Source organism: Pygocentrus nattereri, chromosome 13 (assembly GCF_015220715.1).
Source record: "Pygocentrus nattereri isolate fPygNat1 chromosome 13, fPygNat1.pri, whole genome shotgun sequence".
Taxonomy (NCBI): domain Eukaryota; kingdom Metazoa; phylum Chordata; class Actinopteri; order Characiformes; family Serrasalmidae; genus Pygocentrus; species Pygocentrus nattereri.
This window is the reverse complement of record NC_051223.1, coordinates 30,004,158-30,018,526: the sequence shown is the minus strand read 5'-3', so window position 1 is coordinate 30,018,526 and position 14,369 is coordinate 30,004,158. Positions and strand designations below refer to the sequence as shown.

The 14,369-nt window shown below is 42.4% G+C and overlaps 1 protein-coding gene across 1 annotated transcript; it reads right to left on the bottom strand.

Annotated features, from left to right (window-relative positions):
• Window positions 1–134: 134 nt before the first annotated feature.
• polr2a (RNA polymerase II subunit A) lies at window positions 135–14,369 on the bottom strand. The gene is made up of 28 exons (XM_017702263.2): window positions 14,048–14,369; window positions 13,027–13,159; window positions 12,764–12,900; window positions 12,467–12,640; window positions 12,007–12,288; window positions 11,724–11,885; window positions 11,261–11,481; window positions 10,999–11,131; window positions 10,777–10,901; window positions 10,457–10,667; window positions 10,103–10,312; window positions 9,680–9,848; window positions 9,497–9,591; window positions 9,088–9,291; window positions 8,735–8,957; window positions 8,431–8,614; window positions 8,096–8,267; window positions 7,707–7,812; window positions 6,983–7,188; window positions 6,276–6,747; window positions 6,015–6,115; window positions 5,686–5,790; window positions 5,314–5,496; window positions 4,929–5,132; window positions 4,512–4,698; window positions 4,171–4,284; window positions 3,820–3,969; window positions 135–3,678 (listed from the first exon to the last, which is right to left on the bottom strand). Exons 1-28 carry the CDS (start codon window positions 14,132–14,134, stop codon window positions 2,528–2,530), a joined length of 5,901 nt encoding a protein of 1,966 aa, XP_017557752.1. The 5' UTR covers window positions 14,135–14,369; the 3' UTR covers window positions 135–2,527.

The following is a 14,369-nucleotide window of genomic DNA, read 5'->3' as shown; positions in this document are numbered from 1 at the left end:
AGCAAGTAAGGATATTTGGAACCAAACTGCCTGCACTTAACAGCTGGCAAATACTCTATTCAAAGCTAAATAGCAATTCAGTAGTTCACCACCACCATGCAAGATTTACCTTGTACCAAATAAAAGGCCCCAAAAATGTGTAGACAAACTTTTATTGTTTTACCAAGTCAAACAAACAAAACAGATACAGAGAATTGTCATTTTCTATACAGTGGCAATTTAATTTAAATCTTCCTTTTCCCCCCTCAAACCCAGCCCAGTATTTACTCAAACTCAAGAAAGCCCCATCTCAATTTACACACATGCACACACACTCCTCCAAACTTACACGCACTCAAACGCTCACGCACTCTACTGGGAGTCTGGGTGCATAAAAATCAAATGAAACTAAAACATTATTGAAACTGAAGGCAATCTAGGGCATCAGAGAGACACTGACAAACCTACTCTCCTCAGTGTAATCTAAGGCCTTAAATCTAACATTTTGTACAATGCAAGCCCAAACCTGGGCTTCGCTCATTGAGGCAAAGCTCTCATTCTGCAACAGTTAGCCAGCGGTCAGTAAATAAGGAACAACTGCTGTTCTTCATAACACAGGCATAGCCAAGCCACCAGTCTAAACAGCAAGACAAGTCATTCATGTCAGGAATGAACCCTGCTTCTATAAACTTAAAAGAAACATTTCGTGAACACAGGTTCCCAATATTATACAGTAATTATATCCAAATCACAGGAACAGACCCAAAAAAAAAAAAAAAAAGAAAAAAAAAAAGGCTGATTTAATTTTTGGGCTACATTTGGACATGACGGGAGAAGGGTACTGGACCTGAAAGGTAACCAGTTCCACTTGCCATTATGCCAGATGTCAGACAGAAAACATCAGCTTTACAGTTAAGATTCAGCTCTTTAAAGAGGATAGGCTTATTGTCCACTTGTTTCAAGTCCACACCCTCTGACAATCTTAACATTCTTCACTCTCCAAAGTCATTTGGCTGTTGAAATGGCTTTGCTGCCCCCTGCTGTCACTATGTGCATAACTGCAGACACTAGAGTGATCACAAACAGAAAAGGAAAAAAAAAAAAAAAAACAACATTTGTCCTGCATAAAAGCATGGCATGATCATAAAGATTGCTTTAGTTTTATAGGTCTTAGGTTTTATAGGAACCTGCATATATTCTGAAGGAACACTTCTCCACAACTCAACCCAAATGTAAACCCTGATGCAAGCAACACTTATAAAGCAAAAAATAAAGAAAATGAATTTCCCTTCAGTAATTCACCCAAGAGAATATTGCTCTTGCTTAAATAACAGAGACTCAATAGATGAGCTTTTATACACAAGCTAATTAGAAAATGAAAATACTGGTTGGGGAGGTGGTCTCAAGGAAGATTAAGGTAAAAAGCAGATGCAATTAACATTACCTGGTGCAATTTTTGCAAACCAGTGCATCTATGACCAAACCCATCCTCCTACAATCTCACCCTAAAATCAACAAAAACAAAGCTACCAATAGTCTCTTCAGAGGCATGTGATTGCTGACCATCACTTTCTCTTTGTTTCATGGTTATTCAAAATTAGTTCATTGGACGCTGGTGAAAGATAAGGCTTGCATCTCTGAAGGAGATATTTACAGGGAAAAAGGGGAGAAGAAACAGGTTGATGCCAAACAATGCCTCAAGATGATTACCCTTCTTTTGGCTCTCCTACAAATGGCCATCCAATATGACATTCTTCCATGCTACTGGCTAGTATGAGTGTTTGCTGTCTATACTACACAAATCTGCATAAAGTTTCATGTTAAAAATTCTAATGTATAAAGAATTTTAACCAATTGATTCCTCAAACTGAACTTTTTGAACTCAAATCTGACTCAAAATGATTAACAGAAGAGTTTCAGTTGATTCTTTCCATTTACAAGGGTAAACAAACAGATTAAGCGCATATTTACAGAGCAAAAACAAGTTAACATTAGATACGTTTCAGTAAATTTCATATCTGCACACCTCACTTTAGTCAACTATAGTGATGTCAAAATTCCACCTGCAGATACGACCCACTATTTTCCTTCTAAAGGCTTTTGGCAATACTTTCAGCTCTTTGATTTCCTTTACATCCAACACTGAAGTTCAGACTGACAGACGGTTGGATTGAGGTGGGCTGTGTGGATATATAATCACGCAAGACCTCCCCTGATTTTTACCAATTGTGGGGCAAGTTACTATACAATAACTACACCCATGAAACAAAGTCTAGTCAAAAGGCAGCCATTTTTAAAGTTCAAATCTATGACATAACATAGTAAATACAGAGCCTGTTTGCAAAGGCTGTATAAGAAATGTCCAACAGGTCCAAAAAGAAAAGATTTCAAAACAATTTTCACATGTGAGACCCCAGGTTCCTTCGTTTCTTCTCTGAATCACAATGATGACTCATGCCAAGCAGCAATACTCGTCTTTTCTCCCAGGGTCAAAGGGTCAGTCAGAAAAGCGCAAGTACATATAGTGGCTCCTCTCCACCAGTCAGCTTCAGTTGTTTTCCTCATCACTGTCATCAGGACTGATAGCTGGACTGTAGGTTGGAGAAGTGGGGCTGTAGCCAGGAGATGTGGGGCTGTATGTGGAGCCTTTAGGGCTAGTGGGAGAGTACGTAGGGGACGTGGGGGAGTATTTGGGTGAAGTTGGGGAGTAGGTTGGGGAAGTGGGGGAATACTTGGGGCTGGTTGGGGTGTAGGTGGGAGATGTAGGAGAATAGGTAGGAGAAGTTGGGCTGTACTTGGGCGTGGTAGGAGAGTATGTGGGAGAGGTTGGGCTATATTTGGGTGAAGTGGGTGAATACTTTGGTGAAGTGGGTGAGTATTTGGGAGAAGTGGGTGTATACTCTGGAGAACTGGGGCTGTAGGATGGAGAGGTGGGGGTGTACTTTGGAGATGTTGGGGAGTATGATGGCGAGCTGGGACTGTAAGAGGGGGAGCTTGGGGTGTAAGTGGGGGACTGAGGGGTGTAACGCGGACTGGATGGAGAGTAGGACGGAGAAGTGGGAGAGTAAGAAGGAGATGTCGGAGAGTAGTTTGGGCTGGTGGGGGTGTAATTTGGAGAAGTGGGTGAGTAGGAAGGGGAAGTTGGACTGTAGGATGGAGATGTTGGTGAGTAACTGGGGGAAGTAGGGGTGTAGTTGGGTGAAGTCGGGCTGTAGCTTGGCGATGTTGGTGAGTAAGAGGGTGACGTCGGGGAATAAGAAGGTGAGGTAGGGGAATAAGAGGGTGAAGTCGGAGAATAAGATGGCGATGTTGGAGAATAGGATGGTGATGTAGGACTATAGCTAGGTGATGTGGGGCTGTAGCTGGGTGAGGTTGGGCTGTAACTAGGCGAAGTGGGTGAATATGATGGTGAGGTTGGAGAATAAGATGGAGATGTTGGAGAATAGGAGGGTGAAGTCGGTGAATAGCTTGGAGAGGTAGGAGAATAAGATGGCGACGTTGGGGAGTAGGAGGGTGAGGTTGGAGAATAAGATGGAGATGTAGGGCTGTAGTTGGGGCTGGTTGGAGAATATGAAGGAGAAGTTGGGGAGTAAGATGGAGATGTTGGTGAGTAGCCAGGGCTCTGTGGTGTGTATCCTCCAGGGGAGCGTGGCTCATAGGCTGGAGAGGTGGGGGAATAATTTGGAGACATGGCACCACCTGCGGGAGAGGAAAAGGAGATAAGACAACAGATGAGAACTCTTCCAAAATTTTAGCTTAATTTAATATAGTACTTTTAGCAGTTTGTTGAAAGACATTTATCTTGAAAATGTTAAACAATCAAATGGACTACAGTCTTACCTGGAGAGGGAATGTAAGGACTAGCTGGTCCAGGAGAGCCAGGTGAGCCAGGAGTAGGAGACCATGCAGGGGAGTAGCCTGGAGAGAAGCCACTTGCATCGGATGCAGCGCTGGGTGAAAAGCCTGCTCCCCCGGGAGTCATTCCACTTACTATATATGAGAAAAAAGAAAGTGAAATTGTTCACTGAACACACAGGAGTGTAGTGTCATAGATTAAAGTTATGGGTCTTTATTCCAGAGTACAAGACTAGGCACTGCAATCCACAAGCTTAAAAACCAACTGACTCTGAATAGCAAGTTATCCACCAGGAAGGAATCAAATTTGGATAAAAACCAGGAGCATGTACTCACCCACGCTGGGTGACCAGGCACCGTAAGCTGGGGTAGCACCTGTGTTCCAGGGGGTCATGGAAGGAGACATGCCACTCATGGGACTAGGAGCAGAGCCAAAGAACATTCCTGTGGCTGTGAAGGGGAGGAAGAAAAATGTAATTTGCTTTCCAAGTTTGAGTCAGAATTGCTCTCAATTTTACAATAATAATAATAATAATAATAATAATCATAAATAATAAATAGTAAAAAAACAATAATTACTATAAAAATAATATAAACAATAATATGAATAATCAAAACAACAACAAGAACATCAACAACAAATAATAACATCAACAACGATGACGACAATAACTTACGTCCAGCAACACTGATACCAGGGATGTTAGTGGGAATCTCCATGCCATATTTGCATTTCTCCGCATCTAGCAGCAGGTCAAAGCAGCCAGTACCAGCAGGAGCCAACTGTCCCAGCATGATGTTTTCAGACACTCCCTTCATAGGATCACACTCTCCATGGGAGGATGCTTCCATCAATACATCCACCTACACATGAAGCAAGATCTCTTTGATTTATTTGCACAAAATAGTAGCCATGTGGATGCACAGTAAATATGTTCAGCTCTAAACCCTTACTATGGACCTCAGAAGAGTACGTGACATGGGGTAAGAAGCAAAAAATGCTGCAGTTATTTCTTCCATTTCAAAATAATCAAGTACAAACATTAATCAAAGATTAATTGCACAGTATTACTTATACACAAGTATGTCCTCACCGTCTCTTCAAAAGAACACTTCATGAGCGGTCCAGTGTCTTGTCTGTTGATGCCATGACGAGTGATGGCCATCAGATGACCTCGGCAGGTCATGGTGTCACAGAGCAGGGCAAGGTGACGGTAGTTGACATATGAACCATCAAAGGAGATGACATGGTACAATTCTCTCTCTAGAGCCTTGCGTACTGCCTCAATACCAAGCACCTACGGGCAAGCAAACAAGAAGCTGAAACCAAACCAAAATGAGAAGGACAAAAACAGCTGCTTTTCTTTTTCCAGCCAGCTAGCTACCAACATCCTATAATTATGATCCTATAGTTCTGGCTGGCTTCCTGAACACAGGCTGCCTTCTCTTCTTAGGATTTAAGACAAACCCGAGACTCACAGTAAAGATCTCCACTATGTCGTTGGAGGTGGTCCTGACGGGGTCCACGTCTTTCTCACTTAGGACTCTCATAAGACTGACACCGTCCGTCTCCAAAATCCATTCTTGCAGGGCCTTAAACTCACCATCCTCTGTGATTATGATCTTTTTCTTGTTGTCTGTTTGAGGAAGATGCATGTACACCTGTAAGAAAGGAATGAGTGAGTTTAACACAAATAAACCCAAGTTCAGATTCAGGTTCTGTAAGAGCATGTCTGAATTTGAAAAGCACCAAACTGAGTCAAGTAATTATCTGCATTGTGGTGTAGATTATTCCATTACTTCTGCATTCAGCTAGAATTTGCCAAACAAAATGGCAGTTTGAGCTCTTGCCTTGCTGATCTGTTCAATGCCTTGAAGGGTCATGTCGGTCAGCATGTTGGATTCAATGCACCGCAAAAACACATCATCGTCCATCTTATCCACCACCTCCTCATCCTGGCCAGAAGAACAAAAATTGATAAGTGATGGTTGATATTTGCTTATTTAGGGAATAAACATGTAGAGCAAACAAATGTGCAAGTACTCTTCCTTTTTGTTTTAGCAGTATAAATATTTTAATTACAAGCAATAGCCATATAACAAGCAATCTTGCAGTGGAGAGAAAAAAAAAAAAAAAAAAAAAAAAAAAAAAAAAAAAAAAAAAAAAAAAAAAAACTCACCTCCTGGAACTTGTTCTCATCACTGTTCATTATCCTGATTCGCAGCACCAGTTTCTCAGCGTTATCATCATTGAAAATACAGTTCAGATCATCACCAAATCCTGAGAGGCAGAAACACTTAATGATCACAAGCTTACAGACCTTTATAAAAGAGGTACACAAGTGTGTATATATTTAATAGTAACCATCCTTCTGTACACTCCTGCTGAGAAAAAAAAAACTAAGCTTATGTGCAACCCAAAGGTCTCGTTTTTGCTTCACCTGCATTGATCTTTTCTGCGATCTGCTCCATGGTAAGCTTGCGGTCAGTCATGTGCTTTCGATCCAGCTCTATACGCAGCAGCCAGGGCGAGATACGGGTCACGTCGAAGTCGGGCATTTCATAGTAAACATTCACCCACTCTTGATCCTCAGCCACCACAGTGCTCTGTGGGTTGGGGTCATAATAGATGGCAGTGTTGGCAGTGACCTTGCGCAGTGTAGTGTGCTCCAGGCGACACAGGATGTCTTTGGCTCGCTCAGCATCACGAGCCGCCTGGCCCAACAGAAACACTGTGAGGGAAGGAGTTTTGGGCCTTTTGGAGATGTTGATCAACTCTTTGAGACGAGGCACACCCAAGGTGACGTTCTTGGCCGACACACCGGCATAATGGAAAGTGTTCAGGGTCATCTGGGTGGCAGGCTCTCCCAGAGACTGAGCAGCCAGAGCACCCACCATCTCACCCGGGTGAGCCTAAATAGAATTAGATTAGCATGTAGTTAGATATTGTCCCAGTTTCAGAAAAGAGCAAAACCGGTTAAAAAGCTTAAGCTGCTAAGCTGTACAAAGTAATGCCACCTTAATTGCACTCTCATCTCTTACAGAACAGTTAGACATGTGGCAAACGTTTCTGGCCTTGGCCCCCATTTATTCTCCTATTCCTAGGGCAAAATTCTTCCTTATAAATATATGTACATTCAGTACTCACAATAGACTGGTTGAACTTTGTCTCAATCTCCCCTAGCAGCCACTCAAAGGCCTCTGTGCTAAGGCGGAACTCCTCGGTCATTCGCCTGGAGCAGAGGGTGGAGCGCAGGTGGATGTTAAAGAGCAATGTAGCATTCTGCTGGGCCTGCTTGCTTAATGGGTCATCACCATTTACAATTATCAGCTTCTTGCTCAGCTCTTGCACACCTACAAGGGGGAAACATGATGTAAACATCAGCATATAGCATATATTTCTGCCATCAACAATAAGTCAAAGTGCCTACTATAAAACAATCTGCTTCAAAGGATTAAAACTTTCCAGTATAAACTATTCATATATGAAATAACTGAACAGTAAAACATTTCATGGTTCCTTGGCTGTGATATCAAGCAAAATTATCTGAGAACTAGTTGACCAAGTCTTTTGAGAATCATGACGTTCTGCCAAGGACGAGCTGTGAGGATCTGTGTCCCTTGCTAAGTCTTCTGCATGCTTTATTTAGCAGCCACAAGTCATGTGTCTTTATTTAGCTGGGATTCTTGCTCAATAGCCAGTAATATTAAGGCAGCTACAAGAGTATTGTTTTGAGAAATCTCTAATGACAAACAACGAGAAAGGTGGCAAAAAGCAACTAGTATGAAAAGCATCAGAGGCTGACTAAAGGGATTTCAGACCAATTTTGGTCAACGAGCAGACGAATAAGTCACATTTTCAAGCTACACACCTTCCACCACTCTTAAAGGGTTCAGATCAGTTGGAGTTCTTGTGTTGATGCGGAAAATCTTCTGTGCATTCCAGATCATTCTGGCCAGATTGCACGGCAGCACCACCTGCAGGAGAAGAGAGAAAAGTACAGCACGTCAACATGGGACATTAGGAGGAGGATCCCAAATTAAATGCTCTGGCAAAAGATAAATGGATTTTTTGTGTGGATCTTACTACGTAGCCATAACTCAATTTGCTGGATATATGCATACTAGGTATGAATTTATAAAAAGAAAGAAAAACAGCCAAATCAGTGAACTACAATGAAACCATTTACATTTATGCAAACTCATATTACCAGACTAGCATATTATCAGTGCAAAAACATTACCACTGAAAGTTACAGACCTTGCTGTCTCCAGTAGGGAAAATTGCCCTAAGAATCTCTCTGTCTTCCCTCATCTTCTCAAACTCTCTCTCCAGAGAGCTCTGCACATGCGCATTGGTCATCACATCTTTCAACACATCTTCCTGTAGGGTGCGCCGGAGAGCTCGCTCATTGGTGTAGTCAAACTTGAACCTTTGGGATTAAATAAAGAGGTTGAAAGTCACGGTCATGACGTCAAATACGAGATAATCACCTGGGCTTGAGCACACATACCGATATGGACATCAAGCAAAAGAGAAGACGATAAACTAGACCTGCACATTTACTGCACTGTCATACTAAAACCTGAACTCACTTTTTCTCAAAAGCTTTGTTGGAGGGTTTAAGAGTGGCCATGTTCTGGAACTCTACAGCCTCCCCTGCCAGACCATCCTCTCCATATCTCAGCTGCACCACCTGGTTAATGGAGTTCCTCACTGTGGCATCGTACTTCACCATGATGGACTCCATAGATTTGATCAGACGACGCTGAATATAACCTGAGTAGAGAAATAAGGAAATTTTCAGCTCCAGTAGGCAATGTTTATGGTTATGATGCTACACCATGAAAAGTAGCATGATGTTTTGATTTCTCAGTGTAACCAAGAATATTCCTCTACCTGTCTCAGCAGTCTTCACAGCTGTGTCGATAAGACCCTCTCTTCCTCCCATGGCGTGGAAGAAAAACTCTGTGGGTGTAAGCCCAGCCAGGTAGGAGTTCTCCACAAACCCTCTACTCTCTGGACCATAATCATCTTTGATGAAATGAGGCAGAGTGCGATGCTTGAAGCCGAAAGGGATACGCTTACCCTCAACGTTCTGCTGCCCCACCACAGCAATAACCTAAAAGTAAACAGAAGGAAACAAATGAGGATTGGTCCCCCACCAAAAATAAAAACTACACAAACATTTAACCACAGACATACACAGGGAAAATCATTTTCAGCCAAACACTGCTGATCTGACAACTCACCTGTGAGATGTTAATTTTAGATCCTTTGGATCCAGCCACCACCATGGACTTGAAGTTGTTGTACTCAGACAATGATTTTTGAGCAGAGGATCCAGTCTTGTCTCGAGCATCATTCAGAATACGATTGACCTGGTTCTCAAAGGTCTGCCTTAGTGTGTTACCTGGGGTGGGTTCCAGTTCATTGTTGTGGGCTTTCTCAATGACCTGAGAACAAAGAAGATTGTAAGAACGTGGAAGCAAAACTGAACACACAAAAAAAAAGGAGGGGGGTGGGCCATGTTCCTATTCTTTGGTAACAAACACTTATTTCAAGGAACAGCAAAGGAAATGTTAGGTTGTGTAGTAGTTAATACTTCAAAATTGCAAATGTATTACCATATTTATGTCAAGAGATTCCACACATTCATACCTCTATCACATCTTGTTTGGCCTTCTTAATAGTGTTCTGAATGTCAAGATATGTCTTAGCATCAGCAATGGAGTCACCAATACCAATGGAGTGGCCTGTGAGCGACAAAACGACGTGTGAATAAACAAATTAATTTGAAAAAGAAAAAAAACTGCAGACAGACACTCATCCTCTTTTTCTTACCCTCAATGAGCAACCAGTTGTTGACCACAGTTTGGATGTTTGAGTAGAAGAGGCGAGTGATGTCATGGCCCATCTCCAGATACGAGATGTGCACAAGGGAACCAGCAGAGGTACCAAGAGACTTCTTACAAAGAATCCCCATGATCAACTCACCATTCTCCACAATCACCTGCAACAGTAAGGAACATACTGATCAATAAAGGTTAGGCAATATAAAAATGATTCTTGGTCTCAGTGCTCCTTGTCATTATACCAGATTAGACAATTACAGTACTAAAAAAAACATTAAGATTAAGATAATTACCACATAGTGATTATACAAAGACCATCATGCCTTAAAAATAAACAGATAATTGGAAATGTATTTTTATCCTAATTGGACAAGTGGCATCTCCATATTTCTATATTGGTGTGGCACAGCACCTTTGTGTCTCCAGGAGAGATGTGCTTATAGGGTCCGCTGTCCTCATCATCCGGATGGGTACTGTGCGTACGAATGACATTGATATGTCCTGGGATGATCAAGCTGAAGATCTGTTTGCCAGTCCAGAGTGGTCGTGGCTTCAAGATGGCAGGCTGAGGCACTTTACCATCCCAAGTGGAGAGGAACATCAGCAGATTCATCACTTCACCCTGGTCAAAGTCCACAGAAGTAACAGTCACAATTAACTATATATTCCTGAGAAGTTAGTTTCACTGAAATACAAACAGTAAAAGCATTTTGATTTAATTTGTAAATGAATGCACTTTTTTTCTGGATTGGTGTATGATACATACCCTCTCTAAAAACACATCTCTCTTTGTGAACTTGCGCACTGCAGTCAGTGTGTCCTGCACGATACCCATGACAGGTCTGTTGGACTGGGGTGTTACGATCATACGAGGCACCATTGCCAGTTCCTGAATCTCAGCACGAGTCTCCAGTGACTGGGGCAAGTGCAGGTTCATCTCATCCCCATCAAAGTCAGCATTGTATGGGGTTGTTACGCTGCACAGGAGTTTAAGCATTATTTGTTGTGATATTTCAATACGATCATTATTTTAGATGACGGCATGAACAAAGTACCAGATTTGTAAAACAAACAGACTAAGCATACCTGAGATTGAGTCGAAATGTAGACCAGGGCAGGATTCTAACCCTGTGGCCCATCATAGACATTTTGTGCAATGTAGGCTGTCTGTTGAAGATAACGATGTCTCCATCACACATATGTCGTTCCACCTGTTGAAGCATAAAGGACAGTTACTCTATTAAAACCAAAATGTGAAAGCATTTAGAAATAAAAGCAAACTAAAAATGGCAATGAGCCCAACTTTACCTTATATCCAATCTGAAGGTGAAGATCACTTGGCTTGGGGTGGAACCGAAGGTCAATCCTGTCTCCATTATCACGGATGATGTATTTGGCTCCTGGATACTGACTGTTACCCCTTCTCACAAGCTCCTGGAGCCTGGAAATATGAAGCACAAAGTATTTAGAAAATAACAGGAAACATCCTTAGAAGTACCAAAAGTGTTATTTTTTCATACATCAACATGTACAAAAAAATGCATTTGAACAATTTTGTTTTTTTGGTTACCTGTCGATGTTAAATGGTGTGACAATCTCTGGGAAGGTCATGTTGGCAGCGATGGAACGAGGGACGCCCACCTGATCGATCTGTAGGTTGGGGTCAGGCGTAATGACTGTTCGGGCAGAGAAGTCCACACGCTTTCCCATCAGGTTACCTCGTACCCGCCCCTCTTTACCCTTCAGTCTCTGCTTGATGGACTTGAGAGGGCGGCCTGATTTTTGCATTGCCTGAAATCACAATTTTACAGATTTCAACAGACTAACTTAAGCTTGTTAAAAGCTGTACTTCATGCTCTACAAGGTCAGTGTTTGGCCTTGTCAAAAACTATTACAGAGACAAGAACAAAGCTACAGAAGCAATTCATCATGAGCACATATATTTTTAGTAAATATGGTAGTTACTTCAAAACATGGCAATAACATCATCGGGGGCCTTGATTCTTAAACTGCACACAGAAGGAATATCTTACTCGAGGCAAGCCAGGTAGCTCATTGTCCACCATTGTGGCCACATGGAACTGCAGAAGCTTGACGTCTTCTGCTATAACGTGTGCTGCAGCTCCACTCTGCTCATTCCTTCGAAGTTGGTTATTAATTTTGACAATGTCAGCTAGCTTGTGGGTCAAATCATCCTAAGAGGAGCACAAGAAACATGGAAAAAAAGTTTGAATCAGACAGAAGTTTACAAATTTTACTGAAAACAAATAACCAAGGACAGTTATAAAAACGCTGTAAACTAGAGTGTGCTCTCACCTGGTTCCTAGCAGACCCCTGCATGACAACAGCAGGTCGCACAGCGAGGGGGGGCACAGGCAACACTGTGACAATCATCCACTCAGGCCGTGCATATTTGGGGTCCATGCCCAGGATGAGGTCCTCCTCATCTGAGATGCGTTTGAAAATCTCATGGACACGCTCAGGGCTGAGAAGAATCTTTTTCTCCTGAGAGTCCTCGTTCACATGCTTCCACTCAGCGTATAATTCCAGACCTGAGCGCCGGATACGCGGCTGGTACCTTCCACAGCCACCGTGTCCCTGGCAAGAGCAAGGAATGTGTGATCAATATGGGTGGGACCTTTATTTAAAAAACAGACCTCAGAATTGCACGTTAAGGATTGGTAAATAAGCTCTGATCCTTTCATCCTTCTAGCACAAAAAGATGAAGAGCTTGTTGGACTTCTAAGGCCTTAGTGTTTACATTTTAGCCCACTACCTTCTCCTTCGTGATGTCCTCATCATTCTCCTGTTGCTCAACTCCAAACTTGTTGTCCATCTCTTCCCCACCCTCACAGATGTTTTTGCCTTTACATAGATCATATACATGGGTCAAACGTTTGCGTGGCTGGCCTTTCGACTTCGACAGGATGTCTTTGATCTTTGGATTGTTCTGGAAAGAGGGCACATGAGCCAAAAAATTCAGTACACAGAAATAGAGCAAAGTCACTAAATTTTGTAAGAATACATGTAATCAGAATGAACACACTCAACAGTGGATTACAACAATACCTACCGCATCAACCAGTAATTTGGAACAAAAGAAACAGACGCAGCGGAGGACCTTCATGATCTTTGTTATGAAACCAACATGAAAGACTGGCTTCGCCAACTCAATGTGACCGAAGTGGCCGGGGCACTCCGTCATGTTACCTATGATGGACGCAGCCACAAATTAGTTTACAATCGCCAAAAGTTTGTTAGCGCCACATGTGCCGATAGCTAGTAAAATATGAAAACTAGACCAGGGCAAGACCAAGCTTAAAAATAATAATTTACCTGCACATGTCTGGCACCGGCCTGATCGTTCTATTACACCCTGTCGGGGGTCCATGAGACCACCCAGTTTTGGGCGCCCACCTTCTGTGGTCTCAGGGTACTTGATGCCCCCTTCTGTAACAGACATCCGTTTCTGCAAAGTACACAACATATCAAGCTGCTATGTCAGTTTACAAACATGAAGTTACTGGTATTTAAAACAATCTGTTCAAGAAGTACACAAATCACAGCTTTCCACGGATTTAATGGCGACTAACTATACTTCGTTACAATTAAGCAAGACAGTTAGGCTAGATGTCATTCCTTTTTAACAAAGCTTGAGCACAACACAGAACCAGTTAACCTAACAAAAAGAGGAACATCAAGCTGTTCAGTGCACCTTTGAATGGTTAAAGTCAGGCACAGATGCTCTGGAGCATAAATCAATCTCATTTACTTAGAACTCAATTTCTCCTCATGCAACAGTACTATAATAAACCCTCTAATAAACATACTGTGTTCATGAAACTGAGTTTAGTTTGTCGCCAAAACACTGTATGCATAAGACAAAGAAGCTTGTGCTGTACAGCAATATAACCAAAAAAGAAAAAAGGCAAAAAGCATGCGTTATCATTTTTCATGTGTTATTTTTATTGTGAGAAATGTGAGAGGATGAGAAACATGAAGTCAGAGTTTGGGTCTACCAAGAAAGTAATGCTTCAATGCAGAAAAGGGTAAACAGTTTCTTTGAGTATTTACTGGTTAACACAACGTACTTGAATTCGTGTAAGTAAAAGCTAAAACAATTAAGCCCATTTATTTACTCCAGACCAAACTTTTACAGCGTGCGCCTGGCATCACCTGAAACATGTGTCGGCTAACAGGCTAAGCTAGCTAACTATAACAGGCGCACCGACAACACGAAGAATTATTTATTTCTCCTAACCTAATTAACAGCTAGTAAATCGTCGTAGGTCAGATCGATATGTGACTGCTGTCCAAAAAATTAAGAGAATACCCCTCCCAAAGGCAGGAGACCTACAAGCTCATCTGGGCTGATGATGCCGAACTGAACTCTCTTGATGAGGCGCAGTGGGCATGCGCTGTCGCTGGAAGGCGGTCCGTGCATCCTGTCTATTCAAAGAGACGCGTCCTCCCTCGGCACGCCGCTTTGAAAGAGGGAACAGCTCTGAAACGCCACCAAGACTCTCTCCTGACACCCAAAGGTGGCCGGAACGTGTCCGATGGCGGTTTCCCCACTGACCAGCGTTCCTTACTACCCAATGTGCCTATTTATTTATGTTTATAAATTAACCACTTCAACTACCGGCTAGCCCCTTCCCTTTCCCCGATCTACACTCCGG